This window comes from Protobothrops mucrosquamatus, unplaced genomic scaffold (genome assembly GCF_001527695.2).
Source record: "Protobothrops mucrosquamatus isolate PMUCROS unplaced genomic scaffold, P.Mucros_1.0 scaffold1848, whole genome shotgun sequence".
In the NCBI taxonomy this organism is placed as follows: Eukaryota; Metazoa; Chordata; class Lepidosauria; order Squamata; family Viperidae; genus Protobothrops; species Protobothrops mucrosquamatus.
The window spans coordinates 60,551-86,302 of record NW_015387978.1 but is presented as its reverse complement, the minus strand read 5'-3'; the positions used below and the strand labels follow the sequence as shown (position 1 = coordinate 86,302).

General features: G+C 45.0%; 1 protein-coding gene across 1 annotated transcript in view; it reads right to left on the bottom strand.

Moving 5' to 3' along the window:
- Positions 1–795: 795 nt before the first annotated feature.
- The window catches only part of NAPRT (nicotinate phosphoribosyltransferase), a 35,318-nt gene continuing 10,361 nt past the window's right edge, over positions 796–25,752 (bottom strand). The window contains exons 3-13 of the mRNA XM_015823362.1: positions 24,723–24,805; positions 21,458–21,588; positions 16,950–17,065; positions 14,720–14,913; positions 12,784–12,924; positions 10,444–10,528; positions 7,708–7,788; positions 6,500–6,602; positions 4,409–4,566; positions 2,074–2,181; positions 796–858 (exon numbers count right to left, since the gene is read on the bottom strand). Coding sequence (XP_015678848.1) covers positions 796–858; positions 2,074–2,181; positions 4,409–4,566; positions 6,500–6,602; positions 7,708–7,788; positions 10,444–10,528; positions 12,784–12,924; positions 14,720–14,913; positions 16,950–17,065; positions 21,458–21,588; positions 24,723–24,805 — 1,263 coding nt within the window. The remainder of the gene's footprint in view (positions 859–2,073; positions 2,182–4,408; positions 4,567–6,499; positions 6,603–7,707; positions 7,789–10,443; positions 10,529–12,783; positions 12,925–14,719; positions 14,914–16,949; positions 17,066–21,457; positions 21,589–24,722; positions 24,806–25,752) is intronic.

Sequence of the window (25,752 nt, the reverse complement as noted above, 5' to 3'; positions counted from 1 at the left end):
TTTTGTTCAGGGGGGGGGGAGAGGTGAGGGGAGACACGGGGACCCTCACTTGATACAGCCAGCGAATCCTGTAGCCCAGGGGTCTCCAAATGTGGCCGCTTTTAAGGCTTGTGGACTTCAACTCCCAGAATCCCCCAGCCAGCATGGCTGGCTGGGGGATTCTGGGAGTTGAAGTCCACAAGTCTTAAAATGGCTGCAGAGACCCCTCCCCTTGCTCTAGCCTGTGGGGGGAACTCTCTGCTTTCTCCCACTGTGGGTCAAAGTGGCAAACAAATACATCAGATCTGGGGGGGTGGGCTGTGGACATCAGATCTGGGGGGTGGGCTGTGAGGAGTGGGAGAGGCAGGTCACTGTTCCGACCTCACCAATGGCTATCAGCATCCCCCTGCCTGCATCCCGCCACCGATTCAGTCTCTGCTCCGGCCGCACCCTTAAGCTGGAACGCCGAAATAATAATAATAATAATAAAATTGGCCAGGTTCTTCTATCAACTCAACAAACCGAGATCACGGGGGGTGTGTGGGTCCAGCAGGGAACGACCCCCCGCTTCCCAAGGAGATGGCTGGGAGATTAGGCGCAGAGACTTGTGTGTGCAGGTGTGTGATGCAGAGGAACCAGGTTGGAGAGAGGTGAGAGTGTCGACACGCTTTGGAGGTGAAACGCTTGTGTTGGGCTTGGGAGAGTCCACAATCCCCAATCGTTTGGGGTCTTGTTCAGTCCCGGGGACGGAAAAGGTGGCGCGCCCTCGCCGCCACCGCCGCCGGACGGTTCCAGTTTGCGATGCCGGAGTGATGCTCAGGAGCTGTTGTCCTTCTGCAGGTCGAGGAGGAGCAGGTAGAGTTTTTTCGTGACGGCCACCTGAGGTGGAAGCAAACCGAGGTTTAAGTGGCTGGGGCTAGATGGGGAGGGAAGTAAAAGGATTGCAAGATTGGCTGGGAAACTGTCACAGAAGGTTGAAACTGAAGATCGCGCGACTGCGACAGCAGCCCAACAGCACTGAAACAGCCATAGTTTGCCCAAATTTCATTACTTTAGGAGCCCTGAGTCCCTGATCGGGGACACCTTCTTTAAGTCAGCCCACCTGAGGCACCTTGGTTTCAAAATTATTGCCTTATGATGCACTGTTTCACCCAGGTAAAGGTCATAACAACCAAGAATTTTAGCAGCATACAGATAGAATGGAAGAATAGAATAGAATAACAGAGTTGGAAGGGACTTTGGAGGTCTTCTAGTCCAACCCCCTGCTCAGGCAGGAGACCCTACACCAGTGTTTCTCAACCTTGACAATTTTAAGGCATGTGGACTTCAACTCCCAGAATTCCACAGCCAGCAGTTGAAGTCCACATGCCTTAAAATTGTCAAGGTTGAGAAACACTGCCCTACACCATTTCAGACAAATGGCTGTCCAGTCTCTTCTTAAAAACTTCCAGTGTTGGAGCATTCACAACTTCTGGAGGCAGGTTGTCTGGTTAATTGTTGTGTCAGGAAATTTCTCCTCAGTTCTAGGTTCCATATATCTATATATCTATATATCTATATATCTATATCGATAGATAGATAGATAGATAGATAGATAGATAGATAGATAGATAGATAGATAGATAGATAGATAGATAGATAGATAGATAGATAGATAGATAGATAGATAGATAGACGGACGGACGGATAGACAGACAGAATACGTAGGTAGGTAAGTAGGTAGGTAGGTGGGGGGGAGAGAGAGAAAGAGAGAGAGCGAGAGAGCAGGACAGACACATAGATTGATAGATGATATATAGATGATAGATATAGATAGATGATAGATAGATAGAGATATAGATAGATAGATAAATAGATATAGATATAGAAGATATAGATAGATTAGATAGATAGATGATAGATAGACAGACAGACAGACAGAGAGGGGGAGAGGATATTAGAGTCCCAAATTCTGCCTCTCCTTGATCTATTTTATGCTCCCTAATGGTCCAACATCAGCGGCCTTTCTTTCTATCTAATGTGGCCTTTTTGAGCAAAATGGGATTTTAAGAGAGGGTTCGCCCCCCCCCCCCGTTTCCTCCCCATCCCCCATACCTGGTAGGCCTCCGGATCCTGCAGCCTCTTGTGGACAGGATTGAGCTTATCCAAGGACCTCTGAGCGTGAGCCTTGATCTCCCTGACGTTGGGGAGGGCCTGGCAAATCTTTGGGATGAGAAAAGCAGAACAAAAAGAGGAATATGAACCAAGGGGGTCCTACCTTTCGCCTGTATTCCGCTTCGCTGGCAGCCTGACCGAGGAAAGGGGGAGGAGGGGGGGATGGAATGCAAGGGGGGGAATTGCATCTGAGCATCCAGGACCCACCGAGCAGGTGGACTAGCGTGGCTGGCTGGTTTCCCACAACAAAATGCACAGAAGTGGACGTGATGGACTCTGGGTGGCCCACAGGGAGAGGGGGAAATTAACTATGCTAGCTTTTCCCAAAGGATGCTTTTTTTTCAGGAGGTGACTGGACTTTTTTGTTTTTTTCCTTGAAGACGTTTCGCTTCTCATCCCAGAAGCTTCTTCAGCTCTGGCTGGATGTTGGGGGATGGAAGGATTTATACTCCTTCCAGACTTACTTTCTTTTTCTTTCTTTCTTTCTTTCTTTCTTTCTTTCTTTCTTTCTTTCTTTCTTTCTCTTTCTTTCTTTCTTTCTCTTTCTTTCTTCTTTCCTTCCTTTTTCTTTTTTTCTTTTCTTTTTCTCTTTCTTTCTTTCCTTCCTTCTTTCTTTTCTCTCCTTCGTTCCATCCTTTCCTTCTTTTTTCCCTTTCTTCCCTTTCTTTCTTTCTTTCTTTCTCTTTCTTTCTTTCTTTCTTTTTCTTTCCTTCCTTCCTTCCTTCCTTCCTTCCTTTCTCTCTTTCTTTCTTTCTTTCTTTCTGTCTCTCCTATCCTTCTCCTTTATCTCCCATCTTTCTCTTCCCCTTTCATCCTTCTCCCAAAGATGCTTTTTCAAGAGGCAACTGGAGGGCCGTTGAGGCCACATGGAGGTTTGTCAAAATCTACATTTTGGACAGAGAGGACTGCTGGTTTGAAAGAGGGGGTCCAAGAGGCCATCTGTGTCCAAATTGAACGCCCCTCCCTCAACAGAGGGGGAGGGATAGGACATCATCTATCTCCAGTCTACAACACGGTCCTTTCAGCAGTTCCAAGAAGGCTCCACATCCATTTGCACTACTCAGGTGACCCTGAGGATACAGATAAACCTCCAAGCGGCCTCAACGGTTCTTTAAAAGGAGGCAAATGACCGGCTGTCTGCAAGGAGTATAAATCCTTCCATTCACCACCCTCCAATCAGAGCTGAAGAAGCTTCTTGGATGGGAAGCGAAATGTCTTCAGAAGAAAAACAAGAAAGTCCTGCATCTTGGGCCTAAATACGATCTGGATAACTAACAACCTTCCTAGACACATGCTAGCTTTTGTGTGGGAAACCGAGAGCTGGTTTTGCTCCCTTCTGTGCCCATGTGGTGCATTCAGTAAGGTTTTCTACTTTGGGTCAAATAATGTCCCAGGAATCTCTTTTTCTGGATCCCACCAACTGGACAGTGGACACCTTTTCTATTTTTGTTGTTAATTGCGAAGTCGTGTCCGACCCATCGCAACCCCATGGACAACGTTCCTCCAGGCCTTCCTGTCCTCTGCCATCTTCTTGAGTCCATTGAAGCTCACGCCTCCTGCTTCAGGGACTCCATCCAGCCACCTCCTTCTCTGTCGTTCCCTTCTTCTCTTGCCCTCCATCTTTCCCAGCATTAGGCCCTTCTCCAGGGAGTCCTTCCTTCTCATTAGGTGGCCAAAGTCCTTGAGTTTCAACTTCAGGATCTGGCCTTCTCAAGAGCAGCAAACACAGGGAGTCCTGGACTTACAATCGTTCGTTTAGTGACCGTTCAGAGATACGACGGCGCTGAAAAAAGCGACTGAGGACCATTTTTCACACTTGCAACCATTGAGGCACCCCCAGTGTGACATGATCAGAATTCAGATGCTTAGGACTGACTCTTTTACAGCATCCTGGGGGGTTTCCACGGGATCGCTTTTCCAGACCTTCTGACAAGCGAACTCCGTGGGGGAATCCGGATTCGCTTAACGGCCGCACGGTTCCCTTAAACGGCTGCAGCAATTCGCTGAACAACCCTGGCCAAATGGGTCGTAAAGTCAGGTGTGACTGACTCAGCAAACTCCGGTCGCAAGGACCAGAAGGAGGACGGCCTGCTCCATTGCTCGTCATCACCCAAATCTCCCCGTGGAAGAAAAGGCCACTTTAAGATCTTGTATTTCTCTCCTCTTTTGGGGATGAGATTCCATCACACCTGGGGGGGGGGGAGAAGCCCTGAGGTAATTCTGCCACAGGACAGCCTGGTTTCCCAAGAAAGGCAGAAGGAATTTGCCCCCTTACCTGTCCGTCTTTAAAATAGACGAGGTGAAGGATCTCCACGGAAGCAGGGACCACCTTCCCAGCCTTCTCGCTGGTGGTCAGCGGCCTAAACTCAACCTCCTGGCCAATCTCGGGGGCCGCCTCTTCTTCCAGGGCCATGAGGTCCATGCATGGGAAGCCTACAGAGAAGCAGAAGATGGAAGGGGGTACAGGTTAGTTAGTCCTCGACTTACGACGGTTGCCGTAATTTCGGTCACTAAATGAATGGCCACCGTACAGCACAGCCTTCTTAGATTACTCAGTTAAGAGATCCCAGCTTGCAGGCAATCACGTGGCCATGCTCGGATGCAGAGAGGCTTGATTGCTTTTTGATTTCCTGCCCCCTTAATATTAATATGGGGACTGTCCTTACCATAGGCAGAAAATACCACATGAGGAACAGCTGCAACTATGTCTGATGACCTAGTCCAGGGGTAGGCAACCTTGGCTCTTTTGTGACTCATGGACTTCAACTCCCAGAATTCCTGAGCCAGCATGGGGGAACTATGGCCCCTTCATGACTTGTGGACTTCAACTCCCAGAATTCCTGAGCCAGCCACCCTGAGGGGAAAGGGAGAGGTTTCCAAGCTGAGCCATGCTGGCTCAGGAATTCTGGGAGGTGAAGTCCACGAGTCATAAAAGAGACAAGGTTGCCTACCCCTGCTCTAAACTAATAAAGTTTATTAACATTAATTATGCTTTCATATGTTCCTCTAACTGAGAGGTTTTCAAACTTGGCCCTTTTGTTATGTGTGGACTTCAACTCCCAGAATTCCTGAGCCAGCCATGCTGAGGGGAAAGGGAGAGGTTTCCAAGCTGAGCCATGCTGGCTGAGGAATTCTGGGAGTTGAAGTCCACCAGTCATGAAGGGGCCAAAGTTTCCCTCATGCTGGCTCAGGAATTCTGGGAGTTGAAATCCACGAGTCATAAAAGAGCCAAGGTTGCCTACCCCTGTCCTAAGTCCTCCTGTTCTAAGCAGGGACTTCCTAGCCCAGGGGCAGGCAATCTGGGCTCTTTTATGATTTGTGGACTCCAACTCCCAGAATTCCTGAGCCAGCCACGCTGAGGGGAAAGGGAGAGGTTTCCAAGCTGAGCCAAGCTGGCTCAGGAATTCTGGGAGTTGAAGTCCATGAGTCATGAAGGGGCCATAGCTCCCCCATGCTGGCTCAGGGATTCTGGGAGTTGAAGTCCACGAGTCATAAAAGAGCCAAGGTTGCCTACCCCTGACCTAGTCTACACCTTCTCTAGCCTATCCAAAAGCATCATGGGAAGCCTGGGTTGACCATGGCTGGGGCTGGGGGTCAATATCTGTGAGCTTTTTTTCCCTTATCTCATACGTTTATCATTTTAGCTTACCATTTCTAAATCTTTTTTCTGGAAAGGAAGTAGCATGGCAGGTACATATCTCTGCAAGAATGGATGGAAGAATTCAGATTCTAAATCGGGTGTGTGTGTGTTTGTCTGTGTGTGTGTCCAACCTTGGCCACTCTAAGACCTGTGGACTTTTAAGATTTGTGGACTTCAACTCCCAGAATTCTTCAGGCAGCAAAGACCTACAGCAGGGGGTGTCCAATTCTTGGCAACTTTAAGATCTGTGGACTTCAACTCCCAGAATTCCCCTTGGCAACTTTAAGATCTGTGGACTTTTAAGATTCGTGGACTTCGACTCCCAGAATTCCCCTTGGCAACTTTAAGACCTGTGGACTTTAAGATTCGTGGACTTCGACTCCCAGAATTCCCCTTGGCAACTTTAAGACCTGTGGACTTTAAGAGTTGTGAACTTCAATTCTCAGAATTCCCCAGCCAGCCACGCTGGCTGGGGAATTCTGGGAATTGAAGTCCACAGGTCTTCAAGTTGCCAAAGTTGGACATCACTGTTCTAGATGACCCTTTGGGGAGGCTTGCACACCACATGGCTCCTTCACAAACTGGGCCACAGGTAGCCACAGTACCTCCACCCCCAACTCTACTTCCATCAAGCACTGAAGGTCTCTGTTAAGAAAATTCTCGCCTTTCAAAAATACCAGGAAGTTGGGTAGTGAGTTCCGGTCAAAGTTGGTCAACCCAACTCACCTGCATCATCCCAAAGTCTGTAGACCACTTTCCGTCCAGGCAAGGTTGTCTTCTCTGGGTCTTCAGTCACTTTCAGCCTCGGAGAACCGTTGACTTCCACCAGCTGAAGATGGAGCAAAAACGCAAGGAAGTTAATGACGCTTGACCTCATTGAGGACCCCCTGCGCTCAGATATGTGGTACCCTGCCTTATCGGTGAGAGGCATGGCATATAAATTTAATAAATAAAACGGTGTAATTAGAGGTCCTTGGTGCTCTCTGAGCTTAGCTGGTTTCTTGCAGACGTTTCGTTACCCAAGTAGGTGCTAGCCTTGAGGATGTTCCCTAGCTGGGTAATGAAACGTCTGCAAGAAAACAGTCAAGCTCAACCAAGGACCCCACAGTCTTTTTCCTCCTCTCTCCTTCTCCTCCATACACCCCACTTTCTCCTAGCATGGATGATGTTACCTAATTTGGGTCATGAAACGTCTGCAAGAAAACCACCCAGCTCGGAGAGCACCAAGGATCCCTCATTACAGTATTTTATTTATTAAATTTAATAAATAAATTCATCCTTCCCTTCTCCTCCTCCTCCTTCATAAACCCCATTTTCTTCTAGCATGGATGACGTTACCTAGTTTGGGTCATGAAACGTCTGCAAGAAAACCGCCCAGCTCGGAGAGCACCAAGGACCCCTCATTACAGTATTTTATTTATTAAATTTAATAAATAAATTCATTCTCCCCTTCTCCTCCTCCTCCTCTTCCTCCTTCTCCTCCATAAACCCCACTATCTTCTAGCATGGATGATGTTACCTAGTTTGGGTCATGAAATGTCTGCAAGAAAACTACCCAGCTCGGAGAACATCAAGGACCCCTCATTACAGTATTTTATTTATTAAATTTAATAAATAAATTCATCTCCTCCTCCTCCTCCTCCTTCTTCTAGAGTCAGAAGCTCTAGACCAGAGGTGGAGAACGATGGTCCCTTGACAGCTTGTGGACTTCAATTCCCAGAATCCTTGGGCTTCTCCAGCTCAAACTCCCGGAATTCTGGGAGTTGAAGTCCACAAGTCATCAAGGGGCCATCGTTCCCCACCTCTGCTCTAGAGATGGGCCCGTCTCCCCTACCCCACAGCAGAGTTCCTGGCTTGCAAAGGCTGCCCTAGAGAAGCAATCTGGCCTTGGCCAACCCCCCCTCGCCCCCCCCAAGAGCAGAGGGGTTAGTTACCTTGTAGACGCAGCCTAAGGTTGTCTGAAGGGGACACGTGACCAGGTGGGTCCCAACGCCAATCATATTGATTTCATTGCCCTGCGAGGAGCACAAAGAGACCAAAGAGGAACTCCTGAGCCCAGATTTACAGACTGATGACACACACAGACACACACACAGACACACAAATCTCACAAGGTCACACCAATTGGGGCGGGGCAGGCTTTTGAACCTCAGGGGAACGGTGTCCTCTCCTGGCATCACGGGGGCTGGAGGACCCCAAGTACAGACCATGTTTTATGACCCTCTATTACAAGGGGTCTTCAAACTGGGCCCTTTTAGGACTTGTGGACTTCAACTCCCAGAATTCCTCAGCCAGGATGCTTTAAGAGAGGGGTCGTCAAACTCGGCCCTTTTACGACTGGTGGACTTCAACTCCCAGAATTCCTCAGCCAGCATGGCTCAGCTTGGAAACCTCTCCCTTTCCCCTCAGCATGGCTGGCTCAGGAATTCTGGGAGTTGAGGTCCACGAGTCATAAAAGGGCCAAGTTTGAAGACCCCTGCTCTATTAGATCAGTAGCCTGGGTCTTCCTTCCCTCCTGTCTAATAATATAGGTTGTCCTTAACTTTCAACTATTCGTTTAGTGACCGTTCCAAGTTAACAATGGCACCGAAAAAACCAAATTCCGGCCTTTTTTCACCGAATTGTTTAAGCATCAAACTCAGGCACTCGTTTTTTTGTTTGTTTTTTAATTTTAATTTCCTATCAGTGTCCAAAATGTCTCTAATTGTTTCTAATTTCAGAGCAAGTTATATTTGGGTAACCCAAAGCTTCCCTTGTTCAAACTTATTCAAACACTCATGGGAAATTAAAATTTAAAAAAAAAAAAGCGAAAACAGGATACTGATTGAACATATGGAATGGAAATTTTGGGGCCAGTTGTGTAAGTAAGACGAGGACTTCCCTAATATAAACATGGGGTGATAACCCGGATTGCTCTGATCATTTCCAAAATAGAAGAAGTGCATTATTTGTATCACACCGCACCACTGTCACAACACAAGTAGTTCCTTCAGCGACTAAAAATACACAATATTCCATTTCGAACTGTGTACAGTCCTTCCTACCACACCCTTCTTTGGAAAAAGAATCATTTCCCCCTGTCCTTCGGCCTATGACTTTTAATTGTTCTATTACTCATATTTTTTTTCCTCGTTTACTTAGTTCATCCAATTCACACAGCAATCCATCTCCTGTGTGTGACTCTAAGCAGCTCACAAGTGAAAATAACAAAAAAAAAGCCACATCAATAACTACGTTAAAAGAGTTAAAATATTATATAATTAGAAAAACAACGCTTGGAATCCAGATCGTGGTTTAATCATTTTGTAGAACATGTTTAGTAGACGTCAGCTGCGCTTGCGCAATGCAGGTTCAAAAACACACACACACACACCCAGCAATTGCATTTTTACAATACCTTAAACTGGGTCACTTTTAAACTCAGTCTTTTATGCAAAACCAGCCAATTTGGTTCAACATTCAACGTTTGATGCAAATTTAGGAAATGCACTCAGTGTGCATTTGAACTATGAGAAATATACAATGTGAACATTTTAAGAGCGTTATCAGGATATTTATTAAAGTTTAGCTCTCTTCGGCTGGAAGGAAGGGGAATGTGTCAGAATTTAAAAAAAACGGGAATAGAACAGGAGAATTTTGACCACTGCAAACTTTTAGCACACCATCGCAATATTAATATACTGCTTCAGGTTTTGGTCACCACGCTACAAAAAAGATGTTGAGACTTTGGAAAAAAGTGCAGAGAAGAGCAACTAAGATGATGAAAGGCCTGGAGACTAAAACATATGAAGAACGGCTGCAGGATTTGGGTTTGGCTAGTCTAGAGCAGAGGTAGGCAACCTTGGCTCTTTTATGACTGGTGGACTTCAACTCCCAGAATTCCTGAGCCAGCATGGCTCAGCTTGGAAACTCTCCCTTTCCCCTCAGCATGGCTGGCTCAGGAATTCTGGGAGTTGAAGTCCATGAGTCATAAAAGAGCCGAGGTTGCCTACCCCTGTCCTAAGTCCTCCTGTTCTAAGCAGTGAGCCTCCTAGACCAGGGGTAGGCAACCTTGGCTCTTTTATGACTCGTGGACTTCAACTCCCAGAATTCCTGAGCCGGCATTGCTCAGCTTGGAAACTCTCCCTTTCCCCTCAGCATGGCTATCTCAGGAATTCTGGGAGTTGAAGTCCACGAGTCATAAAAGAGCCAAGGTTGCCTACCCCTGGTCTAGAGAAAAGAAGGACTGGTGGGGAGGACATGATAGCAAAATTCCAATAATTGAGGGGCTGCCACAAAGAAGAGGAGGGGGTCAACTTATTTTCCAAAGCCCCTGAAGGCAGGACAAGAAGCAACGGATGGAAACTCATTAAGGAGAGAAGCAACCTGGAATTAAGGAGAAACTTCCTAACAGAACAATTAACCAGTGGAACAGCTTGCCACCAGAGGTTATGGCTGCTCCAACACTGGAGGTTTTTAAGGAGAGATTGGACAGCCACTTGTCTGAGATGGTACAGGTTCTCCTGCTTGAGTGGGGGGCTGGACTAGAAGACCTCCAAGGTCCCTTCCAGTTCTATTCTATTCCAAACCTCACTGCAAAAAGTAAGAAAGCTTTGGGGACCCAGACAGCATCCTAAAATATTCCAAAATATTCCTCCACCCCATCCCAAGATGCTTCGGCATATCCTCACCTCTTGAGATAATTCTTCCAAGCTCTGTTCGCTGACATCGTTGCTTACCGTGATGGGTATCGTCTCAAACCATGGAACCTGGAAACTGGAAGGGAAGACATAGGGGTTAAGAGACACCCCCTTTTTCAGAACCCCCTCATTTTTTCTGCTCCAACCCACAGCCGCATCTGCAGCCTATAGTACCAAGGGGGTCCAGCTTTCTCCATCAAGACTTTCTTAGTGCCCCAAAAACAGAAATATACCTTAATTTATCCCACAATAGATAAATGGCTGGAAAAAAAAGTGATGGAACTAGCACAGATGGCTAAATTGCCTGCTCAAACCTAAGAAAATAATACATCCAATTTCATTTTCTACTTGGAAGCCACTTCTGGATTTTGTGCCCGCCATGTAAAAAAAATAATAATAATGAAATTTTGAATTTGGATTTTGCTGACCAGGTAGGTTTGTTGTTAGTATAGGATCAGCGTCAATTGGGGTAGATAAGAAGTTGTAGATTTTTATACGTGTTCATTACAATAAGAGATTGTTAACAGAAGGCTTTGAGGTTTAACTTTGCCAATGATTAACCCATTCACTATTTTTTTCTTTATATATAGAATATAGGACAGGTCAGATTGGGTTGGAAATAGGTGTAGAGGCATATAAATTTTGGACCTGTTTTGCAAGGGGGGGGGGAAAGCTATTATTTTTGCAATATATCTGTCAGTGTTCAATTGGGGGGGGGAGATAATATCTATTTTTGCTTTTTGTCCTTTTAATTCGCATCTTTTTTAAAAAAAAAATGTTTTGGTCTGGTTTGGTTTCGTCCTTGTGAATTATTTCCCCTTTTGTATTTTGTATTTTAATACTTCTGAATAAAACAGTACAAAAAGGAAACATGAGTTTGTCAAAGTAAAAAGTTCAGGCTGTAATGTTATTACAGGGAGTCCTCGGCTTACCACGACAATTGGGTCCAAAATTTCTGTTGGTAAGTGAATCAGTTAAGTGAATTTTGTCCCACTGAATAACCTTTCTTGCCACAGTTGTTAAGTGAATCACCGCAGTTCCATTAGTCACACAGTCGTTAAACAGATCCGGCTTTCCCACTGACCTTGCATGTCAGAAGGTCGCAAAAGAGATCACATGACCCCTTTTACAACCGTCGTAAATATGAGTCACTTGCCTATTGTCTGAATTTTGATCACAGGATCATGGGGATGCTGCAGTGGTTGTAAGTCTGAAAAACGGTCAAAAGCCCCTTTTCCCACTAATTTCAAACAGTCACTAAACCAGCTGTTGTAAGTTTGTTGTAAGTCTCTCATTTTACGGCGCTAAAAAGAGCCGAACGTCAATGATGCAATTCTCTTTTCCTCTTTATTCTACACTTGTCTTCCTTTTTTCCTCTTGCTTTCCCACGATTTTCATTTTCTTTTGTGTTTTGTATCAAAATAATAATAATAATAATAATAATAATAATAATAATAATAATATCATCATCATCATCATCATCATCATCATCATCATCATCATCATCAAACATCCACATCTGCCTATCCCAGATCCTTGGTAAGGATTAAGTAGGTAGACAAAAATGCCAAATCTAGTCTGAACATCTGGCTGACTATGCGATGATCAGTAATAATAATAATAATAATAATAATAATAATAATAATAATAATAATAATAATAATAATAGACGAGAAAGAACTGGAGAAGATAACAAAATACAGAGACCTACAAATAGAAATAGAAAGACTTTGGCAAAAGCAAGCAAAGGTAGTACCAATAGTAACAGGCGCCTTGGGTGCCATCCCAAAACAACTGGAGCACCACTTGAACACCATCATTGGCATTGACAAATTCACCATTAATCAATTGCAAAAGGCGGCCTTACTAGGAACTGCTTCCATCCTGCGACAATATCTGCAATACCATCAAACATCCACATCTGCCTATCCCAGGTCCTGGGTAAGGACTCGATAGGTAGACAAAAATGCCAAATCCAGTCTGAACATCTGGCTGACTGTGCGATGATCAACAACAACAACAATAATAATAATAATATAGACTCGTAGTGCCAGGGATTGAATCTGAATCCAGATGAATGATCTAGAGATGGGAAGGCCTGGAAAAAAACTGGAAAACTTGGGGAGGGGGGAAGTTGTTTTAAATGGGGGAAAAAAACCCTTCTTTTTTCCTAATTTTTCTGGGTTTTTTCCGGGCCTCCCCATCCCAAGGGTGGATGTTCACCCCTTCCTTATCAGCAGCTCCAAAGGTGAAGTTGACGTTTTTGTAAAATCTAAACTCTGCCAGGTGAGTAATGAAACCTGGGATCAGCCACCCCCACCCTCAACTCACTGCTTGCTGCAGGTGCGAAAGATGTGCCGGATCTCCACCGACTGCTTGGCCAGGTCTCCGCTGTCCAGCCGGACTCCGATGGCTCGGTATCCTAGCTTGTTCAACGCCAGGGCGACAGCACAAAAGTTGGGGATGCCACTCCTGAGAAGATCAAGGCCATCGGTCAGGCTCTCTGAAGGAGACCAGAGGGCCTTCAAGACCTACAGTGGACCCCTTCTTCTTTTTTATAAACATTTTATTAATTTTCTAGTTTTACAATCAAATACTTAACAGACAAAGTGTTGTCTGGGCCTGTTAGTAATTCAGTGGTCTATATTAACTTCTTTAATCTAGATCAGGGGTAGGCAACCTGGGCTCTTTTATGACTCGTGGACTTCAACTCCCAGAATTCCTGAGGCAGCCATGCTGAGGTGAAAGGGAGAGGTTTCCAAGCAGAGCCATGCTGGCTCAGGAATTCTGGGAGTTGAAGTCCACGAGTCATGAAGGGGCCATAGTTCCCCCCCGCTGGCTGAGGAATTCTGGGAGTTGAAGTCCACGAGTCATGAGGGGGCCATAGTTCCCCCCCATGCTGGCTCAGGAATTCTGGGAGTTGAAGTTCCCGAGTCATGAAGGGGCCATAGTTCACTCATGCTGGCTCAGGAATTCTGGGAGTTGAAGTCCACGAGTCATGAAGGGGGCATAGTTCCCCCATGCTGGCTCAGGAATTCTGGGAGTTGAAGTCCATGAGTCATAAAAGAACCAAGGTTGCCTACCCCTGATCTAGATCCAATATTACACCATCAAATGTTTCTCCTCTCTTCTTCCGCTAGTGCCTGTTTTCCCGCGTTAGGCAAATTGACTTGGAAAGTTTTCTAGAATAGAGCTGGAAGGGACCTTGGAGGTCTTCTAGTCCAGCCCCCTGCTCATGCAGGAGAACCTACACCATCTCAGACAAGTGACTGTCTAGCCTCTTCTTAAAAATCTCCAGTGATGGAGCACCCAGGATTTCTGGAGTTGGCAAAGGAAGAAAGCTAGAGTAAGGCTGAAGAAAACAGAGGTTTTGATCCACTAGATGGGATATTATATTATTAACTAGATGTTTGAAGATGGTGGAGAATAGATAATGGCTAGGAATGGAAGTATTATCATAACTAGAAAGATTTGTAATGAGAATATTAGATTTTGGTATGAGATGGGAAACAGGAACATGTTAAGAAGTTTGAAGAACGGAAGCTTTGGGTTACCCAAATATAACTTACTTTGAAATGATAAACAATGGAGACATTTTGAACACTGAGGGGAAATTAAAATAAAACAAAATAAAAAAGCGAAAACAGGATACTGATTGAACATGTGGATATTAGGTGCAAATGCAATTAAGATATGTTTTGGTTAGAAAAGTTATCTAAACCGGACATTATTGATCTGATGAGAAAAATGGAGCAAAGATGTTGATATTCAATTGTATATTTATTAATATTTATTAATATTAATAATTCTCCTTTATAGGTAGTCCTCGGCTTATGACCCAAACTGCCTTCTTCTAGATCAGGGGTCTTCAAACTTGAGCCCTTTGATGACTTGTGGGACTTCAACTCCCAGAATTCCTCAGCCAGCCATGCTTTCGGTTCATGCAGTCTAGGTCAGGGTTCTTCAAACTTGTCCCTTTTATGACTTGTGGGACTTCAACTCCCAGAATTCCTCAGCCAGCTATGCTGGCTGAGGAATTCTGGGAGTTGAAGTCCACAAGTCATAAAAGGGACAAGTTTGAAGAGTCCTGTTCTAGATGTTGTTTTGGCCTTCAGGATTCCTTAGTGGTCTCCCCTCCAAGGCCTGGCAGCCCTCTCCCAGCTTAGCTTCTGACCTCAGCCAAGGATGAGCAGGCCAGCCCCACCCCAAACCACAGCCCCTCAAGATTCCACCTAAAAGTGGGGTTTTCAGCCGTCCTTTTTCTTACCTCATGACGCAGTAGGTGTCCACCAGCCCATGGAAGTTGTGCGGGTAGGCGATGGCGTAGGACATAAAGGCCGCCCGCTCTCCACAGCTCACCTTCTCCAGCGGGACTCGGAGTAATTGGCAGACTTGGGTCAACCACTCATCCACTAAAGTGGGAAAGTCCACGGGTTCCTTCCCAGTCAGTGGCAGCAGACTCTACTGGGGAAAAGAGAGAGACTGCCCAACCCGCTTCTCCAGAAGGGCTACGACTTCAACCACCATCTTAAGAGCCTGGGATCTCTTTGGCCCTGGCTCGGAAGGGACCTTCCACAGATGCTTCTCGGAGGACTAATTGGGGTCCCTCAGCTGATAAGAGGATTTTCTGTGGCTATTTGCTAAGATCTTTCACAAAGGTCCATGTCTTGTGTTTCTAAGGCCAAGACAGGAGGTTCACAAGACTGTGGATCTCCTTGCCCAAGAAAACCACCAAGCTCAGAGAGCACCAAGGAGAAGGAAGGGAGGGAGGGAGGGAGGGAGAGAGGAAAGAAGGTCAAATGTAATGTTACCTAGTTGGGTCATGAAACGTCTGCAAGAAAACTACCAACCTCAGAGAGCACCAAGGAGAAGCAAGTTGGGAAGGTGTTCTATCCCAGCCTATTGCCGTCCTTGTTAGAGGCACAAGGACCAAACCCCTGCTGATACAATAGGCTGGAAACTTTAAAACAAAACAAAATCCCTTTTATTTGGGTGACAATCCTGTCAATAAGTCCAAAACACAAACAGCAAATCTCAAGTCCAAAGGAAGGAAATAGTCCACAGGAACACGTTGCAAGCAAGACNTCAGAAACACGACTGGAGGGGCCAGGCTCTTCATCAAGCCGTGAGTCTTGTAATTCATCAGAGCCTCCCTCTGATGGCCCCTCAACGGCCTCCTCCACTTCCTCCTCAGATTCCTCAGACTCAGCTGTTGGGAACACAGGCTGACACGGAATCACAACAGGAAGGTCAAAGATAATGTTACCTAGTTGGGTCATGAAACATCTGCAAGAAAACTACCAACCTCAGAGAGCACCAAGGGGAGGGAAGGAAGGAAGGAAGGAAGGAAGGAAGGAAGGAAGGAAGGAAGGAAGGAAGGAAGGAAGGAAAGGATCACTGATGACAGTCTCTAGTTGGGTCACGAAATGTCTGCAAGAAAACCACCAAGCTCAGAGGAAAACCAAGGAACCAAGGAAAAGGGAGGGAGAGAAGGAAGGAAGGTAGATCACTGATGACGTTCCTTAGTTGGGTCATGAAACGTCTCTCTCTCTTTATCTTCAATGGTCTTTAGATCCACAGAGAAACCTCTGTTTTCCCCAGAACAGGCAACAACTGAACTTCTGTCTTCTCACCCACCTTTAATTATCAAGGAAAGCAACAGGGCTTCATGATTTCATAAAATTTTCTTTCTATATTTGCATCTAGCTTGGGATCAAGCCGAGATGGAGAGCTCAACAATGCACATAACAGATAATAATAATAATAATAATAATAATAACAACAACAACAACAACAACAACAACAACAATAACAATAACAATAAAGTTGGAAGGGACCTTGGAGGTCATCTAGTCCAACCCCCTGCTCAGGCAGGAAACCCTATACCATTTTGGACAGATGGTTGTCCAGTCTCTTCCTAAAAACTTCCAGTGTTGGAGCATTCACAGCTTCTGGAGGCAGGTTGTTCCACTGGTTAATTGTTCTAACTGTCAGAAAATTTCTCCTTAATTCAAGGTTGCTTCTCTCCTTGATTAGTTTCCATTGCAAACTAAATTTTTAAGAAGAGACTGGACAACCATTTGTCTGAAATGGTATAGGGCTTCCTGCCTTAGCAGGGGGTTGGACTAGAGTGTCCTGCTTGAGGAGGGGGCTGGACTAGAAGACCTCCAAGGTCCTTCCAACTCCTCCTCCTCCTCCTCTTCTCCTTCTCATTGTTGTTGTTGTCGTTGTTATTATTATTATTATTATTATTATTAATTATTATTATTATTATTATTATTCCGTTCCACTGGTTAATTGTTCCAACTTTTGGGAAATTCCTCTTTAGTTCCAGGTTGCTTCTCTCCTTGGTTAATTTCCATCCATTCTTTCTTGTCCTGCCCTCTGGTGCTTTGGAGAATAATTTCACACACACAGAGACACACACCCCTCTTTGTGGCAGTTTAACCACAGTGATCTTTTGGGGAACGTCTCTCGTCACCACCCCGAATACTAACCCGTAGGTTTACGTCATCCACGGAGGTGAAGGAAGACACGTAGGAATGAGCCAACGTTCCTTGGACTGGAATTCCGTAGAGTTTCCCGGCGAGGACGTTGCTGGTGAAATCAAAACCTGGAAAAGGTTTATTTGGAAGATGGAAGGGGGGGGGGAGAATTAGGACACAGGAGGAGAGGAGCTGAGAGAGAACATCCGAGGGTCTCAGCCAGCCCTCTGCAGAACCCCTGGGGCTACGGAATGACTGTCTGAAGTCACAACAGCACGGGAAAAAGTAACTTATGACCAGTTTACACTCTTGAGGGTTTGCAGTATCCCCATGGTGGTCCTCAACATACGACCGTTCGTTTAGTGACTGTCTGAAGTTGCAGCGGCAATGAATCAAGTGACTTTGGACCGTTTTTCACACTTACGACCGTTGCAGCATTCTCCCAGGGTCAAGCGATGGGACGCTTGGCAACTCCTCATACTTATGACGGTCGCAGCGTCCCGGGGTCACGTGATCCCCTATTGTGATCCCTTTTAATGGGGATTCACTTAACAACTGTGTTACTGATTGAGCCACCACAGTGATTCACTTAAAAAGTGGGGCAAGGAAGGTCGTAAAATGAGGCACAACTCAACATATGTCTCACTTAGCAACGGAAATTTGGGGCTCAGTTGTGGTCGCAAGTTGAGGACCACCTGTACTTATCCTGGGGTCACCTGTTCCCCTTTTGCGACCTTCCAACAAGCAGAGTCAGAGGGAGGACCAAACCACCGCGGGAGTCCAGGTGGTGACTGCGAAGGGTCAGTTTGGACAATATCGCCCCAGAGGGTCAAATTGTGGTAGGGTCCAAACTTTCTCATTTGGGGCCAAGTTTCCAATTTAACAGAAGGAAAATTCAAAGCCCACCTCTTATTAAGGATTGCCTAATTCTGTTTTTAACCACTTTTTGGAGCTGGAGATTTTGTGGTCCCAGCATGAGGAATCTTTCATTTACGTTATGTATTTTGCACAAGCAGGTGATACGGTAGATAGATAGGTAGATAGATGATAGATAGATAGATAGGTAGATAGATGATAGATAGATGATAGATAGATGATAGATAGATGATATAGATAGATAGATAGATAGATAGATAGATAGATAGATAGATAGATAGATAGATAGATAGATAGATAGATAGATAGATAGATAGATAGATAGATAGTGTTGTGGCTCCGTCTTGTGAGCCCCTCTTATCAGAGGAAGAAGGCTCCGAACATGAAGGAGAGGAGATGGCCAGGCCTCCCTCTCCAGGACCCTCCTCTTTGGCAATGCCTCAGGTGTCTTCCTACGGAGAAGAGATTGACCAGGAGCCAGGTGTTTCTCAGATTGGCCAGGAGCCAGGTGTGTCGGATAATGAGGAAGAGAAGTTGTGGCTGGATCCACGCCAGCGTAGGAGCGATAAGCGTGCGCAGCAGAAAAAGAGATGTGCCAGAGATTAAGCTGAGTCACTGGACCACACCCCACAGGCTATAAAAGGGTGGTGGTGGCCATTTGGACCTCTGTGACGGACAAAAGCTGAATCTCTGGCAAAGTAGTGTGCTGTGGCTTTAAACTGTGTGTATTGTTTTTGTTTCTGTGTGTTTGGAGTAAAAGGTCTTGGCAGGCAGCTACGGAGCTGCTGCCAAGTTTCTTATCTGTGAAGTGGTGTCTGGAGAAGTCTTTAACCCTCGGCTGGCTGTTTGGGTGTGTGGGTCGGAACGGGGACAGAACAGATAGACAGATAAATGATGGATGGATGGATGGATGGATGGATGGATGGATGGATGGATAGATAGATACAGACAGACAGACAGACAGATACATGATGGATGGATGGATGGATGGATGATAGATAGATAGATAGATAGATAGATAGATAGATAGATAGATGATGGATGGATGGATGGATGATAATGATAAAGATAGATGATAATGATAGATATGATATAGATGAAAGATAGATAATGATATAATGATATAGATAATGATAGATAGATAGATAGATAGATAGATGATAGATAGATAGATAAATAGATAGATAGATAGATAAATAATGTGGGAGATGAAAATATAGCCCCCTCCTCATATAATAAGATAGGGTTGGAACAAACCTGAAATAGGCCCCCACAGTAGTGATTTAAAGCTTGAACTTGAACTTTATGTTGTTTTGCAATAAGAACGTATTATTTGTAATCTGCTGAGCTTTGTGCAATATGAAATTGGAAAGTAGATAGGTCTATGTATATTTGGACCATGAGTATTTTAACAGTAAGAAATAGGGAACTGAAAGTAGCTGATGGATGTGGGTTCCAATGTACACGGGTATATGTGGAAAGTTATGTTCAGCAGGAGGTCAGTAAAAAGTCAGCAGAAGTCAGTGGACCATCTGACTACAGTCTTAGAACAGGAAAGGGTATAAAGAGTTGGGGTTTGCCATGATTGATTTGCCATTGGCCTATAGCTGTCCTATTGGAGTTTGCTATACCATATGGTCCTCATTACAATGGGTTGTTAATGTAAGTGATGTTGTATTATTATGCTACGTTCCAAATTATTAGCAAAATAAACCTCTGAGTCTTAAAGTAAGAATTGTTGTTTTGTGCTGCTGACTTTTGTCTTTTTTACTGGGTTTTTCCACGATAGATAAATAGCTCAATGAAAGATTGATTGATAGATAGATAGATAGATAGATAGATAGATAGATAGATAGATAGATAGATAGATAGAATAGCTCGATGATAGATAGATGGTAATGATAGATAGATAGATAGATAGATAGATAGATAGATAGATAGATAGATAGATAGATAGATAGATAGATATGGAGAGATAGATATGGAGAGATAGATAGATGATAGATAGATAGATAGATAGATAGATAGATAGATAGATAGATAGATAAGATAGATGGATGAATGGATAGATAGACAGACAGACAGACAGACAGATAGGACAAATGAGATGGATAGATGAATGACAGACAGAAAGATGAGATGCATGACTGACCGACAGATGATAGACAGACAGACAGATGATAGACGAATGATGGATAGATGAATGAGACAGACAGACAGTCAGGAGAGATCAGGGGTATCAAACTCGCAATGTCAGACGACGTGTTGCGATGTATCATGACTTTTTTGCCATTGCCGGCAATGGGGTGAGCGCGGTTTTGGCATGACGCATGCGGCCCGTGGACCGGCAGTTTGACACCCCTGGGATAGATGATAGCAATAGCTCATAGACAGATGACGTATACATAAATGATGAGAGAAAGACACACACACACACACACACACACACAGAGCGAGTAAAATCCAAAAATCTTGGTTCCTTTGTTCCGGCTCTCTATTCCAGAGGGTGGAAATCTAGCAGTTCTTTTAAAGAGACCAATTATCAATGCTGCTAACATCGGATGTTTTTGCTTTAACAGCAGATGGAGATATAGCCATTTTCTTCTTTTCGCTTTTAAAGTTAGATGATCCTGGGGATGGGGGGGGGGACGTGCATGAGAGTTCAGCTAAACATAACAATACTGAACCTAGCATGACAATCAAGGTTGTTGAAATAAGAGATGATAAGAATTGGCGGGCTGGAGAGCTGGAGGGAGACCCTGTGTTTCAAACTAATTGGAGAATGTGATTTATGACTGTTAATTGGAGGAGGGAATTGTGCTTTGATACTATGTGCTCAAGGGGGGGGGGATTCAGTTTTTGGCTTCGCTTATGTTACGATTCTCGAATAAAGATTCTTTTAAGGTAAACAACGCCTCGAAGTTCTTTGAAGAGTTTCGTCTGTCGGAACCAGGACACCAATTGTCAAAAGGGAGGCACTGCAAGCAAGCAAGCGAGTGCAGAGGGGAAGCAAGAAGATATTGGCGGGGATATTCAGGAGCCTTTCTTTGCTTCCACAAAAGGGACCGACACATTTCTAAGTCCTGAGAAACGAGGTCACATTTGGAAGCAGTGCCTGGGCAGACGCCTCCGATTCACGAGAATCTAAAGTGGTGCTGGAGAAGATTCCTGCGAGTCCCGTGGACTGCCAGGCGATCAAACCGGTCAGTCCTGGAGGAGATCAACCCTGACTGCTCTTTAGAAGGCCAGACCCTGAAGCTGAAACTCAAGGACTTTGGCCACCTAATGAGAAGGAAGGACTCCCTGGAGAAGAGCCTGATGCTGGGAAAGATGGAGGGCAAGAGAAGAAGGGGACGACAGAGAAGGAGGTGGCTGGATGGAGTCCCTGAAGCAGGAGGCGTGAGCTTAAATGGACTCCAGAAGATGGCAGAGGACAGGAAGGCCTGGAGGAACGTTGTCCATGGGGTTGCGATGGGTCGGACATGACTTCGCAACTAACAACAAAGTGGCTCGGCCATTCCCAATGAAAGCGGTTTTAGCCTTCCTGTGGAGTTGATCTCCGGGTCTGGTCTACCTCGGGGGTGGGGCTGACCTCAGGCCTCCCACAGTAGCCTTCAAGAGGAGAGTCACAAATCGGACCTTACCGCCCACGTAGGAGTACTTGGATGCCGAGAGGCCTCCGTCCAGCCCTTGAGCCCGACGCAGACCCATCTCCATCAGCTTCTTGTCCGGGCCGGCCGCGAGACGGAAGCGGGCGGCGTTGGTAGCCACCAGGCTGCAGAAGAAAAATCCAAACGAAGGAGGTCAGACCTGCCACCGCTTCAACCTCTGGATAGAAACGATCCTTGGCTCCATTTGTTGAGAAAGGTTTTATTAGAGGTCAAGTGTATTGCAGCATTGAGTAGCCAGGACTGAAAAACGCCCGTCAAAATCCCCAAGTTTTTATTTTTTAAAACAGTTTTATTAGATTTTATATGATTAGGGATAAAATGGGATCAGAGTTGGGGTTAGGATTGGGGTTATCCCCCAATAACATTTTCAATATTTAGCAAACAGGATTGTCTGGGTACATATATTTATAATAATAATAATAATAAAGTTGGAAGGGACCTTGGAGGTCATCTAGTCCAACCCCCTGCTCAGGCAGGAAACCTCTATACCATTTCGGACAAATGGCTGTCCAGTCTCTTCTTAAATAGCAATAGTAAATAGGATTAATTATCATAAGCAGTATTAATCAATCCATAACATCCTTCTTACTAATATGTATTCAGAGTTACCTATCACCTTCCTTTCTCTCTAATTCATTTTTCTAGCCATTGATAAAAGTTACACGATGTAAAAAAGATGCTGAGACTCTAGAAAGAGTACAGAGAAGAGCAACAAAGATGATTAGGGGACTGGAGGCTAAAACATATAAGGGACGGCTGCTGGAATTGGGTATGTCTAGTTTAATGAAGAGAAGGACGAGGGGGGACATGATAGCAGTCTTCCAGTATCTCAGGGGCTGCCCCAAAGAAGAGGGAGTCAAGCTATCCTCCAAAGCGCCTGAAGGCAGGACAAGAAGCAACGGGTGGAAACTGATCAAGGAGAGAAGCAACCTAGAACTAAGGAGAAACTTCCTGACAGTCAGAACAATTAACCAGTGGAACAACCTGCCTCCAGAAGCGGCGAATGCTCCAACACTGGAGGTTTTTAAGAAGAGACTGGACAGCCATTTGTCTGAAATGGTGTAGGGTTCCTGCCTAAGCAGGGGGTTGGACTCGATGACCTCCAAGGTCCCTTCCAACTTTATTAATATTATTATTATTATTATTATTATTATTATTATCATCATCATCATCATCTTTCTCTTTAATCTCTAAAGTCAATCTGTCCATTTCTGCACATTCTAAAATTTTCTTGATTAACACTTCTTCAGTTGGTAAATTTTCATTTTTCCAATACTGGGCAAATACATTTCTTGCTGCTGTTAATACACGTAATATCAAATATCCGCTCTCCTTCTCATAGTTAGCTCCTATTATTCCTAACAAAAACAATTCTGGTTTAAAATCTGTCTGGTTTTTTAGTCATCTTCTCCAACCATAGATGTATCTTAATCCAAAACTTTTTTGCTTTAGTACATGTCCAGCAGATATGATAGCTGATCTTTGTTTACATTTCCAACAGTTATTTGGAGTATTTTTAAACATGTTCGCTAATCTCACCGGTGTACTTTTCCCATCCTTAACTGCCCACCCCCATTGCCCACCCCCTTATAACCAACCAGGTTATGTTTTCACACTGATCAATGATCAGATTGGAAGATGACTCCCTCCTTCGTCCAGCCGAGTAACCTTGAAGCATAGCCTCCAGGAGACACAATGGCTACTTCCGATTTCCCAAACATTTCCCCCCCTTTATCCACATTCCCCCACCGCATAGCATAGCTTAAGGGGGCAGCTAACAGAGAATTAACTAGTTACCATAATATTACCTGCTCATCCACCCGTTACACAGAGCACTAATGCAGTTAAGGGCACCACAAGGACTGGCTGCATTTAAACATTTCTTTTAAATGTCTTTCTTTCCCGACGCACGTGACAATTTGGCACAAAATAATTCACCTCCGCATCTCTCAAAGAGCATTTGCAGAGCCTGGTGGACTTGGATGGACCGAACTAGCTAACATTTCACCCCCCAAAATATCCTGCGGAAATCTATACGTATGGACCCTTTACAATTAAATCTACAACCTCTGTTTTTTATTTATCTGTACATTACATAAAAACTTTTGTTCCTGTCATCTTTAACTGAGTGAAATGGTACATCGTACGGGAAATTTTTTTTTTGAACCAAGTATTTCAAATGGGATAGGTTGTAGAATTTGTCCAAAATTTGGGATCCAGGACTTCTGTGGAAATTATTATCTTAATAATAATAATAATAATAATAATAATAATAATAATAACAACAACAACAACAACAAAACAACAACAAAAAAAACAACAACAACAAATGATGATGATGATGATGATAAATAATAATAATAATAATAATAATAATAATAATAATAATAATAATAATAATAATAATAATAATAATAATAATAATAATAATGAAGTTGGAAAGGACCTTGGAGGTCATCTAGTCCAACCCGCTGCTCAGGCAGGAAACCCTGTACCATTTCAGAAAAATAGCTGTCTTCATTCAGTAAACCTTGAAATATCAATCTCGGATCCATTTTGGGGAGGGGGGAATTGTTAAATTTCACAGGAAAAGATATGCCCAATATTATAATATTGAAAAAAAAAACGGTTTTCAAAATGGGCTGGGGCGATTCGCCCTCAAAACGGGTTGTTTTTGAACTGGAAAGGTTTAAAATCTAAAATATAAAGTTGGAAGGGACCTTGGAGGTCACCTAGTCCAACCCCCTGCTCAGACAGGAAACCCTGTACCGTTTCAGACACATGGCTGTCTTCACTCAGTAAACCTTGAAATATCAAATCTCGGATCCATTTTTTGGGGGGAAATCGTTAAATTTCCCAGGAAAAGATATGCCCAATATTATAATATTGGGAAAAAAAGGTTTTCAAAAATGGGCTGGGGCAATTCGCCCTCAAAACGGGTCGTTTTTGAACTGGAAAAGTTTAAAATCTTAAAATATTCTACCCCTCACTTTGGGTCCCGACATGCCGAACCTCTACGGCTCCTCCTGCAGACTCACCTGGCGTAGTTCACCAGGCACAGCAAGGTGGTCTCCATCAGCTGGACCACCAACAAGGGGCCTCTCACCTGGAGTAAGGGCACCTGAACGGACAGAGAAGAAGCGGGCCGTGAGAGCAAATCCTTTGTAGCTGCTCAAGGACTGTTACCTGGGCTGCCCAGANACATGCCGAACCTCTACGGCTCCTCCTGCAGACTCACCTGGCGTAGTTCACCAGGCACAGCAAGGTGGTCTCCATCAGCTGGACCACCAACAAGGGGCCTCTCACCTGGAGTAAGGGCACCTGAACGGACAGAGAAGAAGCGGGCCGTGAGAGCAAATCCTTTGTAGCTGCTCAAGGACTGTTACCTGGGCTGCCCAGATCTGAGTCCGGCCTTTTAACCCGAAAACCCCTCGGGATGAAGCTTAGAACATAACAGTCCTTCCAGCGAAAGTTGGGGCTGGTCAAATGAACAGTCCTTCCTCCCTTCCCTTCCTCTCCACCTCCATCCCTTCTCCTGCTTCCTTCCTTCCTTCCTTTCCCACCCTCTCCTTTCTTTCCCACCCTCCCACTTCCTTCCTTCCTATCTCCCCTTCCTCCCTTTTCTTTTTCATGTTCCCTTCTTCTCCCTCCCTCGCTTCCTCCTTCCTTCCTTCCCTCCCTTTCCTTTTTTTCATGCCTTCTTCTGTCCCTTTCTTCCCTCGCTCCTGCCATCCTTTTCTCCATCCCTCCCTCCCTCTTTCTTTTTCATGCCTTCCTCCCTCCTTCCTTCCTTCACTCCCCCCCTCCCCTCCTTCCTCTCACCTTCCTCCCTTTTCTTTTTCATGCCCTTCTTCCTGTCCCTCCCTCTTTCTTTCGCTCCTGCCATCCTTTTCTCACTGGCTCGCTCCCTCCCTTTTTTTCATGACCTTCTTCCTCCCTTCCTTCCCACCCTCTCCCTTCCTTCCTTCCTTCCTCTCCTTCTTCCCTTTTCACGCTTCTTCCTCCCTCCCTCCTTCACTTCCTCTTTCCTTCCCTCTCACCCTCCCCTTCCTTCCTTCCTCTCCCTCCTTCCCTTTTCACGCCCTTCTTCCTCCCTCCCTCCTTCCTTCCCTCTCCCCCTTCCTTCCTTTCCCTCCTTCCCTTTTCACACCCTTCTTCCTCCCTCCCTCCTTCACTTCCTCCTTCCTTCCCTCACCCTCCCCCTTCCTTCCTTTCTTCCCTTTTCACACCCTTCTTCCTCCCTCCCTCCCTCCCTCCCCTCTCCCCCT